Source organism: Seriola aureovittata, chromosome 8, assembly GCF_021018895.1.
Source record: "Seriola aureovittata isolate HTS-2021-v1 ecotype China chromosome 8, ASM2101889v1, whole genome shotgun sequence".
In the NCBI taxonomy this organism is placed as follows: Eukaryota; Metazoa; Chordata; class Actinopteri; order Carangiformes; family Carangidae; genus Seriola; species Seriola aureovittata.
Window position 1 is genome coordinate 16,071,473 of NC_079371.1, and position 15,001 is coordinate 16,086,473.

Sequence of the window (15,001 nt, forward strand, 5' to 3'; positions counted from 1 at the left end):
CTGCCAGTGAGATTGTTCTTCGCCGCTGGCAGCTTGGGGCAAAGAAAATCAAACATACCCTTGTATCTTTTTAATGAATCTGACCTTCTATCTTCCTCATATCTCCTATCTGACTGTCTCAGTCCATTTCTTTCTCCTTCTGTTACCTTGTTAAGAAGTGTCACCTCACTCCACCGCCTCCCATCTCCCCTCTCTCCCTTTCCATCTGCCTTTCATCTTGACCTGATCAGATCACGCTCGTCATGTCTCAAGGTGATCACCGCACACACCTTTCCTCTGTCTGGATTTAGAGTCTCTCCTTCTCTTTTACATGACCGACATAGTTAATCATTTAAATGTGATAATGGAGACCCGTGGAGGCATTCAACGCCTAACGTCTCCAGGAGTTATATATTCAGAAGTTCGGAGAACACATTTATCTCATGACGTAAACAGGCATGGAGGGATTGTCACCATATGTAATTTGGGAAGGTCGCACTCCATCACTTCCTTATGACAGTCACAACCACAGCATCTGGCGATGATGCGGGACTGTTGCGTATTTGTGCCGAGCTAAAAGGGAACAAAGAAGATGCATCTCTGGTACAGAAGATGGACAGAATGTGTTAATGAAACTGACGGTTGTGACAAACATTTAAATGAATCAGTGATTGTTATGTGGCAAGGTATGGCATATTTTTATGCCATTTTATGCCTCGTCAGACAAGGAGTTTTCATTGCATGAGAGACATTTAAAGTAAAATGAAAAAAAAACCCAAATGCAAGAAACAGCTGGATGTATATGTAATAATAGAAAAAGATGCACCTTTGAATTCCCAAACTTCCTTGAGAATCATCACATTTTTCTTCAGTGTCAAAGTCATCCACATCCACTACACTGCAAACAGGAACTGTAAATAGCTTATTCGGCATACTTTTAAATGTGCTAATTTGCCAAAATGTAAGCGAGGCTGAAAAAAAAAAGTAATAAAATAAAGAATTAGGGCTCAAATTGTAGATCACACCATAACTCATTGAAACCATGACAACATTGTAGCTCATTTTGTGACTCATTGTGGTGACTTTATTTTCCCCCTACTGTCCACAACTTCCTCTCAATACAAGTGAAAGCTTCTTCTCCATGCGACCCAACAAAGACGCTCTCCTCTGGCCTCTCTTATATGTGCTCTTTGTCCTGAAATGATCAGATTGGTGTCTATTAGTGTTTGTCTCTTAGGAGAAGGTCATCACAGCAAATGGGAAGAAAATGCCCTGTCTGGTATTAACCAAGGAGTTCTTGTATTGGGTTTTTTTGTTTTTTTTTGTCAGACAGGTAGAGGGAAAACTGGTTTCTATTATATCTTTTGTGCTGGATGCAATTTAGCCGTACCTCACCACATACAGCAGATCATTTGTGCCTGAGCCAGTCTGTGAAAAACTGATGGCTTGTAGTTTTATTTCTTTTTTTCTTTTTTTTTTGGCTGCCAGTTTCTACTGATCTGATTCGCAGGCATCAGAAACAAGGAAGCGTTGGGTCAGAGGGAAAGAGGGAGGAAGGAAGAAGGATAAGAAGGACAGCTTCCAACCATGATTCAGTGTTTTTTTATTTGACCTGCGGCCCTGATCGATAGCTTCTCCTAACTGAAAGTGTGTCTGGCGGGCTGTCTACTACCACTTCATCCTGTGTAACAGTTTGCTGTCATAGAATCTGTGATGGGTAGGAAGTGGGGCAAACAGAATAAGCTTTGGCAAATCTCCCCCTACAGTATATCTCTCTCTGTGCACACGAGTGTCTCCACTGTAACAATTAGGAAGTAGCTGTTTGGCTTGAGGATACAGCAGCGTTCATACCTGAGGATCTGTAGTTCTGACATGCAAACTTATTAGCCAAAGGCTTCTACCTGTTCCAGCTGCTGCCAAAATTATCATCATCATCTATTGTAGCTTTTCTTACATTTAAGAATTAAATTTGCTGCTGAAAATATATAAACCACATGTTCCTATCCATATCTTTTTCCTGAGAAACCCAAGCTTTGTTTCTCTCTCCTCTTTCCTCAGTGGAAATTTTTGTTCATTTCTTTAACACAGGAAGCTGAGTCATGAGTTGTTACAGGTGGTTTCCATGGTGAACTGCTCAGTATTTGCACTTAGTTTCACACACCAGTTGGACCAGTTATGATTTCACAGGAACTGTTACCACCACTTGGTCATAATTTGTTTTGCAGTAATAACAGATAAAAAGTAATGTATCTGTTCAGGGTCCACTTTACTGCATTATTAAGCCCTGGAAAATAACTCTAAGTTGGAAAATAACCAAATTAATTAAGAGCCCCGCAAAATTAACATCTGCTACACTGACCATGGGCATATTTCTACAAAAAGTTAATTAACGATGGAAAAACATTTTTGTCAAGTGAATAATGACGGGCTTCGTATGATCAGCCAGACAAATAGTTAATTTAGCGCAGTCGTCCCCAGCCTTTTGCCATATGAATTCTTTAGAGGCTTGATGAAGTAAAACATTTTTTTTTTCTTTAAATAAACTGCTGGAGGAACATAAAAAGAAAATGGTTTCTCTCGAGGAATTTGCAAACAAAGCTGACTCGCAGCTCGTGGAGCAGAAAGAGGCTAAAGGAAGAGAGGATCCCTATAACAAAAGGTCAGTTTTGCAAATTTAATGTAAGTTACGGGATTGAGGGGTAGGGTCCAGTGACCCAACAAGATTTATGGAAGAGGGCATTGCACACTGCGCCGGTAATCACAACAGCAAGCCATGCTGTCTGATTGTGCGCCTACACAGTGTTCAGATCAGGGAGAGGCTGAGGTTTGGCTGCAAGAAGATCCACAGTTTTCCTGATCTTTCTGTGGAATCTGTGGAAGAAGAAAGAAGAAGAAAGAAGATCATTCAGTCACATAAAAACTTCCTTTTATGAACTGAACTGCAGATTTATTCATCTGGCCACCTTTGTGATCAAGGGAATGAAAAAGATTAGAGAAAAGTTTCATTTATATCAAGTAAATTTGGGCAGTCTGAAATATTTTTCCAAAATATCTGTACATAGACGTGGGCTGAAATATAATTTTTTTTAAAGATGTTAGTGACCAAATGTGAATCTACTTTTAGGCTTAGGAATAAAAGCAACCCTGAGTCCAGCTCTGAGATAAGTCTACTTTGTTGTCTGAGTTAAATTTTGTTTCCTTTGAGGTGACTGAGACTCTTGATCAGGTTTTTCTAATGACAGCAGCAATGCTGAATCCATTTCTTTGTGACCACCTGTAGAAAGCCACTGGTGTTAGTTGTATGTTTGACATCTTTAAGCCTGCCTGAGTCTGATGTAGCTCAGACAGAGAGAGAAGTGGTTAGCATGCCGTTTTATCTCTATGCTTTGCCCTTGAGTGTGTGAATGTTTTCAGTTCCAGCTTTCTGACTCATTGCCCAACAAAAGGAGTCCTAACACAGGCAGCGGTGTCAGGGCTGTCTGAGATAATTTGGGTCGCAGTGAGAAGAAGAGATAAGAGGGGTCCACCGAGACTGATTGTGGGCCGAAGTGCAAAGTCCAAGAGACTTGAGAGGAAAAGATGGAGAGAGCAGTGGAGTCAAAAGTAGTAAAAGTGGAGGAACGAGGAGAAGAACAGAGGGAGTGGATATCAAAGGGAAAAACAGGAACATCTTTGTGGTCTGTAGGGGGATATGCAAGGAGAGAGATTGGGAAAATCAAGCACTCAAAGCAATTTAGGTAAGAGAAAGAAATAGGAGAGCAGGCCATTTCAAAGTGGTCTTCTAAGTCTAAGAGAGAAACTGAGTTAGGTAGAGCCAGGTGTGATAAGTGGCCTTTGCTGAATCTCAGAAAATTGACAGTTAGAGGAGAAAGAAGAGGTAATAAAGGGAAATGAGCAGGAAACCAACAAAAGAATCATGAAAAGCAGAGAGTGTCTGAAATGGCAATAAGTGGGAACAGAAAGGAAGACAATGAAGGGAGAATTTAGTGCAGGGATGAAGAATTGACATATAAATGAACTGAGGGATAAAACCTCCCAGAGGTTTGTGTTCAGAAAAGTGCGACATGCAACAGATCTACTTCTGCCTGTGGGAGAATATTTATTTAGGAGGTGAAGACAGATAATGTTTAGCTGTTGGTATTTTGCTCTCTTTCTCTGCTCCAGACCGTGGAAATGAGGAGCAGTCTGAAATGTTATCTATCTGGTCCTGAAGGGTTATATCGCACACGCACGCACGCTCGCACACACAAACACACACACACACACACACACACACACAAACACACACACACACACACACACACAGAGACCACCTTGGGATTCCACAGTTAATGTCACATGGACGCCTGGCCAGATAAATGTTATTTGTCCTGTGCTCAGCTCCAGTCTGTTACCGGGGGCGTCCATGGTTTTATAGCAGCTGCATAATGACACAATCCCAAACTATAACCATAGAATACTGTATGTAGCCTACTGTGTGTGTGTGTGTGTGTGTGTGTGTGTGTGTGTGTGTGTGTGTGTGTGTGTGTGTGTGTGTGTGTGTGTGTGTACATGGATGCAGGATATGATTCACCCACAGCATGGAGAGTATGACTCAACAAAAACAGAAACTCTTCTAATAAGAGAGATAACGACATCTCTCAGCCCAGAATGGAAATACCTGCTTAAAATGCGTAAGTGTGTGTGTGTGTGTGTGACATGCTCCTTTGATGTCAAACTGCAGACGTCTCTATCCACTGACAGCAAAATGTGATCCGGGTCTTCACACAGGGACCAATCTGTTCTGTTCTCTCTATTAGAATAAAAACCTGTGTATAACAGTATGTGTGACAGAGGGGACTTTGATGAGATGATATTTGTCTCTGCCTGATGTGTGTATAGGATTCAGTGCATCTGCATGCGAGTGATAGCAGAATTTTTTTTTTTTCTGTGATTTCTCGCAGTATATCCAAGAATTAGAAGTCAAAACTCAGACAAAATTCCTCGTGATTTGTATTTAGACGTGACTCTTTGAACACTCAAAACCTTTGCATGTTTCGCAGGAAAATTGCCTCAATTTTGAAACTGGAGTGCCACAGGAATGTTAACAGCCTCCTCCTGCATTTTGTATCCCCCACGACAAAGCTGGAGGGCTTAGATTGGCAGCCTCGGTACGTGGTGGAGAATGGCTCTTGTCCTTCAGGCACATTATCAAGCTCTCAGAAGAAACTGAATGGGGCGAAAAAAAATATGTCAATCATATGCAGGAGGGAAAGTGAAAGAAAGATGGAGATTGACAGACAGAGACGCAGAGGGAGACAGGCAGAGGCAGAGGTCTGCTTGAATTGCCGACAGACCCTGTCAGTCCCACAGGGCTGATGGAACCAGGGCTTTGTGAGGCAGCAACAGAGGCTGGTTTATACTTTTAATTAGGGATATCTATTGTTCTGTTTGTGCTGTCTTTGGGTAGTTGCATGGAGAGCAGCATGAGCTTGCTTCACAATGTTGGATGTGGATCAGCATTTTCTTTTTTTTTTTTTTTTTTACATGCGCAGGGGAGTGTGACCATGCATAAAAACACAAACACAGATTCATCTCCACCATGGATTAAATGCAACGATCAAGTGGCCTCTCACTGCAAGACATGTTTATTTTTCCTTTGAGGGCAAGATGACATTTGGGATTTCAAACAAACCTTTGTCCATTGGCTTTGTGTGTGTGTGTGTGTGTGTGTGTGTGTGTGTGTGTGTGTGTGTGTGTGTGTGTGTGTGTGTGTGTGTGTGTGTGTGTGTGTGTGTGTGTGTGTGTGTGTGTGTCTGTGTGTGTGTGTGTGTGCGTGTGCATGTGTGTAGTTTCCCCACACAAAGATAAACCATTCATCTGAGCAGCAGCACTAAATAGTAAACAGAGAGGGATGTGTGTGCACGTGCGTGTGTGTGTGTGTTTGTGTGTGTCAGATTGGGTTCCTTTGGTAACTGTCAAGAGATATTGACAATTCAGTATGTGTTATCACTCCATTGTGTTTACTCAAGGAGAAGAGTTGGACGAGAAAAAGAAAAGGACGAACACAGATAGAAAAAGCACACAGCAGAAATGAAATGAAAGTTTGATAAGGAGCAAGAAAGGAATTGTTTTTTTTTTCTCTCTGATGACAGCAGTAGATTGACAGCTTCGTCTCTCATTATTTTGTGTTTGTTTGTGTGTGTGTGTGTGTGTGTGTGTAGCCTGCACTGACACAGAGCTTCACAGTCTGGCTGCCAGACTGAAGGACTGGTTTGGAGTTCTCCACCTCGACGCCAACAGAGATCTGAAATCCTCTGACAGCTTTGACTCTGCCACTGGACGTGAGTACATCCCCCCACAATGTGTGTGTGTGTGTGTGTGTGTGTGTGTGTGTGTGTGTGTGTGTGTGTGTGTGTGTGTGTGTGTGTGTGTACAGCTCTTTCCTGTTGAACAGCCATGCTTTCCAGCTCTCATGAGGGCTGGCAGTGATGTTGACAGCGACCCTGCTCTGTTCTCTGTAATGTCAACATGTCTGAACACATCTCTGCTCTGCTATAACACACACACGCACACACACACAAAAAAAATCTCAGTGTGCTACTTGAAAAAGATAGAAATGAAAAGTGATGTGGTCATGTTCTGTAGTTTCAGAAATATTCACGTCATTGATTTTTTTTTTTTTTCTCTATATTTTTTTTTTTTTTTGTCTCTCTGTCTCTTTCTTCCTCTAGACTTTGACACCAGCATTTTGCCCATCTGTAAGGACTCGCTGGGCTGGATGTTCAACAAGCTAGACATGAACTTTGACCTCCTGCTGGACCAATCAGAGCTGAGCGCCATCTACCTTGACAAGTATGAGCTGTGCATGAAGCCCCTCTTCAACTCCTGTGACTCCTTCAAGGACAGCAAGCTGTCGAACAACGAGTGGTGTTACTGCTTCCAGAAACCTGAGGGTGAGAGGGGAGGGGGTGAGGATGGAGGTCAAACACAGTGATTGTGGGAAATAGGAGCAGGGAAGAAGAGTTAAGAAGTATGAGGTGATACTACATCACTGAGGGTTACTGGACTGTACACATTTCACACACACACACAAAAAAAAAAAAGGTAACGTTTTTGTTACCGGAAACAAACTGATGGCCCCGAAAACAGGACATTTGTCTTCAAGAAAAAGTTTTGCTACAGCGTGGATTTTATTCCTCTGTTTTTGGCCATTATTCCTATCTATTATGATGACATTTTACTACCTAACTTCATAGCAGATATCAGGGGACATGGTGACGTCAGGGTGAAAGCAGGCAGTAAAAAGATCAAACAGGCTGTAAACAAACTATAAATCTTACTATATTTGGAAGAGAAAATGAAAGACAACCTTAAAACTGTTACCTCATTTTTTAAATTCTAAATGTTAGTAGATCTTGCATATGATTTATGAGTTTTACGCTGACCTACTGTAGCTACCACACCCAGTTTTTCTAGTCAGTGAGGAATTATTCATTTATGTCTGGTGTGCTCATCTTCAACTCCACCTCTGATTGTTTGTTATAGAGGATATGTGTAAATCTTGGCGTCTGTTTACAGCCAGTGTGATCATCTGATGGGTCATGTTCCTTGTCCTTTTGGGCTGTGCTGTAGTGACATCACTGCATCTCCAGATCTCACTCATCAACTCTGAGCCGGGAGAAATTTTATCATAATATCCAGAATTCAATCTGGGGTGTAAAACAATTACATTTTCCTTTTAAGGGTAATGGTGCTGCATGATTTGGGAAACTGACGGCAGTGATGTCCGGCATGCTCAAATGGTAGTTAATGGGCTAAATCAAGCAAGCAAAACCAAGACTGCAGTGCTTTAAGGGAATGATGGATTTAGAGAATAGATTCAGGCAAAGACTGAATGAAAATCTGCAGGAAATGTTTGGACAGAGCCTTCTCCCCAAAGGAGGGGGGGGGGGGGTAAGAAGATGGAGTAACCATAAAGTAAAGCAGATGGTCAGACAGAGAAAGAGCCTTTCTCTGTTAAATGATGTCGCAAGCACTTTTAATGGCTTAACTGTTTCGTTTGTTCTCTGGTTGCAGGACTGCCTTGCCAAACCGAGAAGAGCAGGATCCAGAATCAGAGTCGAAGGAAGAGCCTCATAGGTCAGTATGGATGATTGACAGCTGTCGGTCATTTAGTCCTGTTCAAGAAACAAACATGCCCACCTTGGATGCTAACGAACACACACACACACACATACAAATACTCACGTGGTAAATTGACTCTAGTAGACATTAAACATGCAATACACACGTAGAATAAAGCACATCCTGACATTTTGAACACACGTCACCTGTCCCCTACGGCAGAATGTTCATTGTTCCAGCTCACAACAGAAAGGCTTGAAGAATGAGCGTGAGCTGGGTCAAATGAAGGTAACAGAAAATAGGTGTGTGTGTGTGTGTGTGTGTGTGTGTGTGTGTGTGTGTGTGTGTGTGTGTGTGTGTGTGTGTGTGTGTGTGTGTGTGTGTGTGTGTGTGTGTGTGTGTGTATGTGTGTGTTTTATTGAAAGTGACTGCTTCCCCTTAAACAGGATGTATGGTTGTTGTCCTGCAACCTTCCCAGCAGTAATTGATTGTTGATCTCCCTCTGTGAATACACAAGAACTTTGGTTGCAACCGCAGGACACGTACATGTAACTTCTGCTGAGCAGGGATCAGATTTCACCTCCTTGCCTTTGTTGTTCTCCATACTTCCCCGCTATTCATATCACTTCCTGTCTCTAACCTTGTCTTTCTCATCCCTCCTTTCTCTCTTCTTTTCCTCCCCTCCCTCTCCTTTGTTCCTATAGGCTCTTATATCCCTCGTTGCACTGAGGAGGGCTACTTCAAACCAACCCAGTGTCATGGCAGCACTGGCCAGTGTTGGTGTGTGGACAAATATGGCAACGAGATCGCCGGCTCTAGAAAACAAGGCAACCCTAACTGCGGTAAGACCACAACACACACACACACACACCACAGCAACACATGCAAACACCCACAAGTTCAGTTCAGCAAAACAAGGGGTTCGGTTGTGTTGTATCTGTCTTTATTGGCTCCCATTTGTCTAACTGTCTTTGTGAATTAGTGCTTTGATCCAGGTGGACTGCTGTGAGTCTGTCTTGTCTCTCCCTTTATAATCTGCTGCAGACGAGAGAGACAGCAGAGCCTCTCTTTAATTGCGAGTTTGTTCTGTTTCTTTGCTTAGTTTCTGTCCCTGTCTCTCTTTATCTTCAGCGGTATCTACCCATCAGTGATCATTTAGGAAATAGATAACATTAGGCATGCCTCCGGAGCCAGTCTGGCTGGTTCACAATTACTCATATGTCTGATTCTATCCTCTATGCCTCAGATATTTAGCACATGTAGTGTTGATGAAACTCCATTGTCTTGCAAGTCAAGTATGAAGATCTGTCACACTTGTCAGCGGAAAGCACAGTCAGAAGATTTGTTATAAATATGAATTTGTGGCAGTGACTGAGCACTTAAACTGCAGCTGATGGTGGCATCTGTGAAGATGCATTTAGGCAAAGAATGTATATAATTAAGCACTTTGATATGTAAAAGTAGTTAACAAGCCAGCAGTGGAAATTCAAAGGGAATGGTCAAAAAGCCAATAGAGGCACTTTGCTGCAAATCAATGGCAGTGGGATTTCATAGTGGAAAAAAAAGAACAATAATTAGCAAGAAAGAATCCAGGCAGACATACTGATTACCAATCAAACAGCCAACTCACAGTCACAGATTAGGCCTCACTCGAATGCCAGTCCAGTCCAAAGCCAGTAATTGCAGCTTCCAATATTGATGAGTTCTCTCTCTGGCCACCAGACGCGCACACACACACACACACACACACACACACACACACACACTGACAGCAGCAGCTCTTTGTCTCTAGTCTAACAAGCTCAAGTCTAACTCTGGCTGAGTGGCCTCGGGCTGGAGTAGCTTGGACTTCTTCCATTCGGCCCTGCGCAGAACGAGCAGGCAACAATACAGAAGCACTCCACAAGCTTGTGTCTAAACACACAGACACCAAACTGGTTTTAACACTCTTAAGGGCTATTCAATCACAGTACACTTGTAGCCATGTGTAAATAGGCTATTTTAAACCAAAGGATTTCTTTCAGAAAATGCTGGCAGCTGCAGCTGAGTTAATGACTCACTGTAGCTGCACAAGATTCAACATTTGTGTCAAAGAGCGCTTTTTTACCATAATGTTTGCAGTTGTAACTTGGTGTAACTGATCTCAGCCACGAACCAGCCTGGAACCAACCTCATGACTATATGTTTGTGTTGAGGATCGAGAGGCGACACTTTTGTCTCTGTTTTTGTGCTGCTGTTCAGAAACAGAATGTATATTCTGGTCAGTCCCACAGTTGACTTACCTGCGTGACTACCAAAATGATACCTGTTATATGGCAGGTGAAATCACATGCTACGCAGAGTCTGCTACTCAGGGATCTCTCTGTGTTTCTAACATGTCTGTTTGTCTATCTTTTTGTGCACCTCCTCACAGACGAGGACCAGGAGACATCAGGGGATTTTGGCAGCGGCGGTGCAGTCATTCTCCTCGACGACCAGGAGGAGGAGCCATCGCAGAGCGTCCGGAGCCGGCAGAAGAAGAGACGGGGCCGGATCCACCCAAGAGGAGCCATCGAGGACGACGAGGATGAGGAAGACGACAAGGATGACGAGATCGGCTATGTTTGGTAGCTCCGCTTCATTTTACTCTGCCATCAGCCGACCAGGAAACTCCGTTAACTCAGCACAGATCTGAAGCCATTCCAATGTCTCCTCCTCCAGTTACCTTGGCAGCAGTCCATTTTTTGGCTCCAGAACTTGCTCCTGTAATCCCTGTCCCTTATCCAAATCTCTCTCTTCAGTGAACCTCGCCGACCTCTTCCTTTTCAAGTGTTTCCTCAGACAGAAAACAGAGAGCCTATTAGATTTCAACAACAACTGTCAAGCCCCAGTTAGATTCTGCTCAAGCTGTCCACGTTCTGCTTCCACCTTCCCTCAAACCTGCAATCTTTAACCTCTTCTCCCATGGACACTTCTCTGTTTTCTCTACTACTCCCTCTATCTCCTTTCACTTATTCCGTCCCTCCTCTATCTCTGTATGTCCATGTCAGAGCCTCTGGTCAGTCTGTGAGCCCAGATACATTAGCTGATGTATTGGATGTAAATATGTTTCCTCCAGGAAGGCCAGAATGGGGATTACATTCCCCGTATCTAAGTCAGTGGTTCATTCTCATGGTCTGTGTCCCACCGTCGGGCTCCTTCCAGTGTTCATCAATGTTTCCACAAATCACCGCCACGCGCCCAGGCTCTGAGATGCTCCCTCTCTCTCTCTCTGTTATTTCATGGAGGATTGTAAATTATTTAATCGTTGATCTTGAATGTCCCAGAAAGCCCAGGAAGCAATGAGATTAATGATGTATTGTCGTTGTTGTTGCATGTTTCTCATCGTGTTTCTGTAAAAGAGAGATTTTACTTGGCCAGGTCTAGCTCTATGCATCTCAAACAGAAAGTGATGCCTATTTGGCTGCTACAATACTTTGTTGCTATGTTGATGCTGTCTAGTGTCTTTTTTGGTTCTTCTCCCAATCTCAGGAGGTAGGAAGTTGCATTGCAGAGCGATAGCAGTGTAGAAAAGCGAACTGCAAGGCCTTCAGTCCAAATCTGCGGCGTCTCAGCCAGCTATTCTTTTACTAATTGATCGGTAGGGCTGCTCAGGCTGTTTGACTGTGCATGGACACTAGAGGAAGAAGCTGCTCCTGAGCTGGGAGGACACATGAAGCCGGGGGAGCAGAGAAGAGGCTCTGTTCTGCCTCCCAACATCGGATATGTTCAGTGATTTGAAATTGAAATCTTCACCATGTCAACTAAGTGAACTTTTATTTGTAACTTTGAAAATTTAAGTAAAGTGGCACTTTGGGTGTCTTTTGAACCTTACAGGTCTGTGTCCATGTGTCTGTTGTTCTCCTGATGTACAATTTACAGCGCAAGCCTCACATATTTTATATTATTTTACCAAACCATGATGAAATAAAAAAAAAGAAAAAAAAACATATTTTTCTCACTTTGAAACCACAAACACATTTATGTGAGTTTTCATGCTTTATGGTTTTATTTTTTTTTCCCGCAGCTCAGATTTCTCTGCAGTACAACAATCAAAGCCCTTCATCAGTTCTGACCTTTTCCCACCTTGAGAAAGCAGCTCCCCCAGTTAGAAGCAGACATAAATAGTAGCAGCAGAAAATACTCTTATCACTTTCCTTTGAGAGAGGAGAACCACAAAGCGAGCGGTACAGAAAAGAACATAAAAGCTTAATTAGTGTTTTTGTAATATCACTGGCTAATGGGACAGCTGACCTCATTGGCTTGAAACAGCCCGCTCAGCACTTTGAAAACACATTGTACCAACAATCAGAGGCTAACAGGACAACTGAATCTACTGGTTTGAAACAGCCTAATCAGCAGTTCACAACACACTCTGTCAGATACAATAGACAATGGGCTTAACTATGTGCATCAAATTATGCCAGGAGCTGTCGAGGCTGTATAATCACCCAATTCTGGGGCCCTGGCTAGTGCAGCATCTTTTACTGTCCTGAGGCTACATGACAAAAGCTGTAAAGAAAATGTCTCACTTGTTCATCTTTCATCACAAGCAGTGTCTGCTGCTTTTTTTCTGCATTGTATCCACCTTATTCTTAGCACCATAATACCTTATGTGAATTATGCGTGCAATTTTTGGTTATTCCTCTCATTGAACCAGAATCTTCAAGATTCAGCGGCATGCTACAGGTGTCCTCTGGGAAATAAGTGATGTTGGAGCACAGCCTAACACATCTTACATTTCAACATTTTGGGAAATAGTCTTATTCTCTTTCCCATCGAGAGTTAGATGACAAAAAAAACACTGATCTCTGTACAGTATATGTGAAGCCGTTGCCAGCAACTGTCTAACTTGTCTTGGCACAAAGACGGGACATTGCAGGACACCGCTAGCCTACCTCTGTCTAAAGGGAACAAAAATCAACCTCCTATAACTTCTAAAGTCAACGAATACACTCATGTCTCCGTTATATAACCACGGGTCTATTTGTGCTACAATAAGCTGGCTTGCTTCTGGCAGTAGCTTTAGGTTATATTGTGCACAGACATAAGAGTGGTATCATTCTTCTGATCTAACGATGCAGGACAGTGATTAAGCTTTCCTAAAATGTCAAACCTTTTTTTTCTGTAACAGGAATGAGTGTTCATTCCTCTGCCTTCTACTACTGAGAAACAGGAGAATGACCTGAAGAAGTGATAGCAATAACAAACTAAGTAAGCTTAGCATTAACCTACTGATGTGGATGCGTGATTGCTTCATTGCGTCAGTAGCAACAGAATCAGAAGTGGATAAATACGCTCTAAGGCCACTACTTCAGTTCGTCCTCCCATCCTTCAGTAATAGGAAGTAGAGCTGTGACACGCTGTCTTCCCACATCATTTACTCCCTCAAACCTCTTGGGAAGACACCTGTAGCCTACTCCCAGCTCTTGCAGATGCCGGTTCAGTTAAATGAATAACCAATCATGTTCATTATTCAAGCAAGGTTTTATGGGCAAGGAATAAGGTGGATATGTTCAACTAATCACAAGCACAAAGTATTCACACTCCTAACCACAAGACACATCTATTACACACCAGCGCCCACTTTCAACCCTCGTCATCACACACACACACACACACACACACACATACACACACACACACACACACACACACACACACACACACACACAGTCTCATTATTGTTTCTTTTCCCTTCCGCACTCCCACTCACTCTCCTGGAGTGAGTTCCATCTTCATCTCAGTGAGGGAGATGCATGGTTGTGTTTTATCCCCAGGGCACTCTGTTTCTCTTTTTCAATTCTCTATTGCCTGCTTTTTGATTATCCACAGATGGGTTCCATGTCAGGTGGATACTCCCATTGTTCTGGGGTCTCTGTGGGACCTAGGGATTGGTTACAAGCATGGGGGCTTTAAGCAAATGTTGGTCTTTTTTGGGGGGGTGGGGGGGTGGGGGGTTTGATGTAGGTTGTCATTTAACATGAGCTGTTGATATGTGGGTTATTATTTAGTTAGTTATTAGTGTTCTACCTTTAATTCTGATCATTGGTATCATACAGTCTTTACCTTTGAGAACACATGCACAGTGACGTACAGAACTGTGTGAGTTTCAGTGGAATATTTACTGTAGATCTAGCACCATGCTTAATGCAGCAAATGTTTTAAGTTATCCTTCCTTCATCATGGTGGTGTATGAAGTTGTTTCTGGTTTCTTTATATGTTGTCCACCAATTAGCCATGTGGTAGTCTATATTTCTATTAATAATTCATGTTATATCTGGGTTGCTTTCATGTGGACTAAACAAGAGATACAGTGTAATGTGTTAGAAGAAATAGCTACAAACCCCACCATGATCAGATCAAATCCATATCCTATACTATAAAGCTCTAACTTGTACTGCATCTTCTTTATATTGAGCAGTTTAAGAGGAAGAACAGGCTGCAGGTGGAGTCTGCTCAGTGTCGTTTTGCACACCCACCATGTAACTAGGCCATGTGCCAAGATTGCCACTTCAGCAGGTGAAAAGTCCAAGTGGCTCTCCAAAGTCCTCAGGGTCCAGAGCACTGCTGGTTCTTCCAGGTAGCTTGCATTCTAGCTGTGTGATCAAGGACCCGACTTAGACCTGCGACCATAGGGGACTGCAATTAACTACCTGACAGAATAGAAATCCAGCACTGCTCCAGGGCCCGAGGACCAGATTTGAGGATCACTGGTCTAAAGCCTGTCTATGTAATTGGCAGAGACATTGTAATAAGTAGGGATCATCTCTCCCTAATCTGTAACAGCCCACCACTTCCACTCATACTCTCTGTCATGCGTAACTGCCACTGCACCAGCCAGCTTCTGGAGCGTCTGAACAGATCAGACCCCCTCATGCCCCCCGGTGGAGGTTTT

The 15,001-nt window shown here is 42.9% G+C and overlaps 1 protein-coding gene across 3 annotated transcripts in view; it reads left to right on the forward strand.

The window, feature by feature from the left end:
* The window catches only part of LOC130173718 (testican-1-like), an 88,260-nt gene extending 76,323 nt beyond the window's left edge, over nucleotides 1-11,937 (forward strand). For all 3 annotated transcript variants that reach the window (XM_056383174.1, XM_056383176.1, XM_056383175.1), the window contains 5 exons: nucleotides 6,183-6,302; nucleotides 6,693-6,914; nucleotides 8,038-8,100; nucleotides 8,790-8,927; nucleotides 10,499-11,937. In XM_056383174.1, the coding sequence (XP_056239149.1) occupies nucleotides 6,183-6,302; nucleotides 6,693-6,914; nucleotides 8,038-8,100; nucleotides 8,790-8,927; nucleotides 10,499-10,695 (740 nt within the window). In that variant the 3' untranslated portion in view covers nucleotides 10,696-11,937. The remainder of the gene's footprint in view (nucleotides 1-6,182; nucleotides 6,303-6,692; nucleotides 6,915-8,037; nucleotides 8,101-8,789; nucleotides 8,928-10,498) is intronic.
* The last annotated feature ends 3,064 nt before the right edge of the window (nucleotides 11,938-15,001 follow it).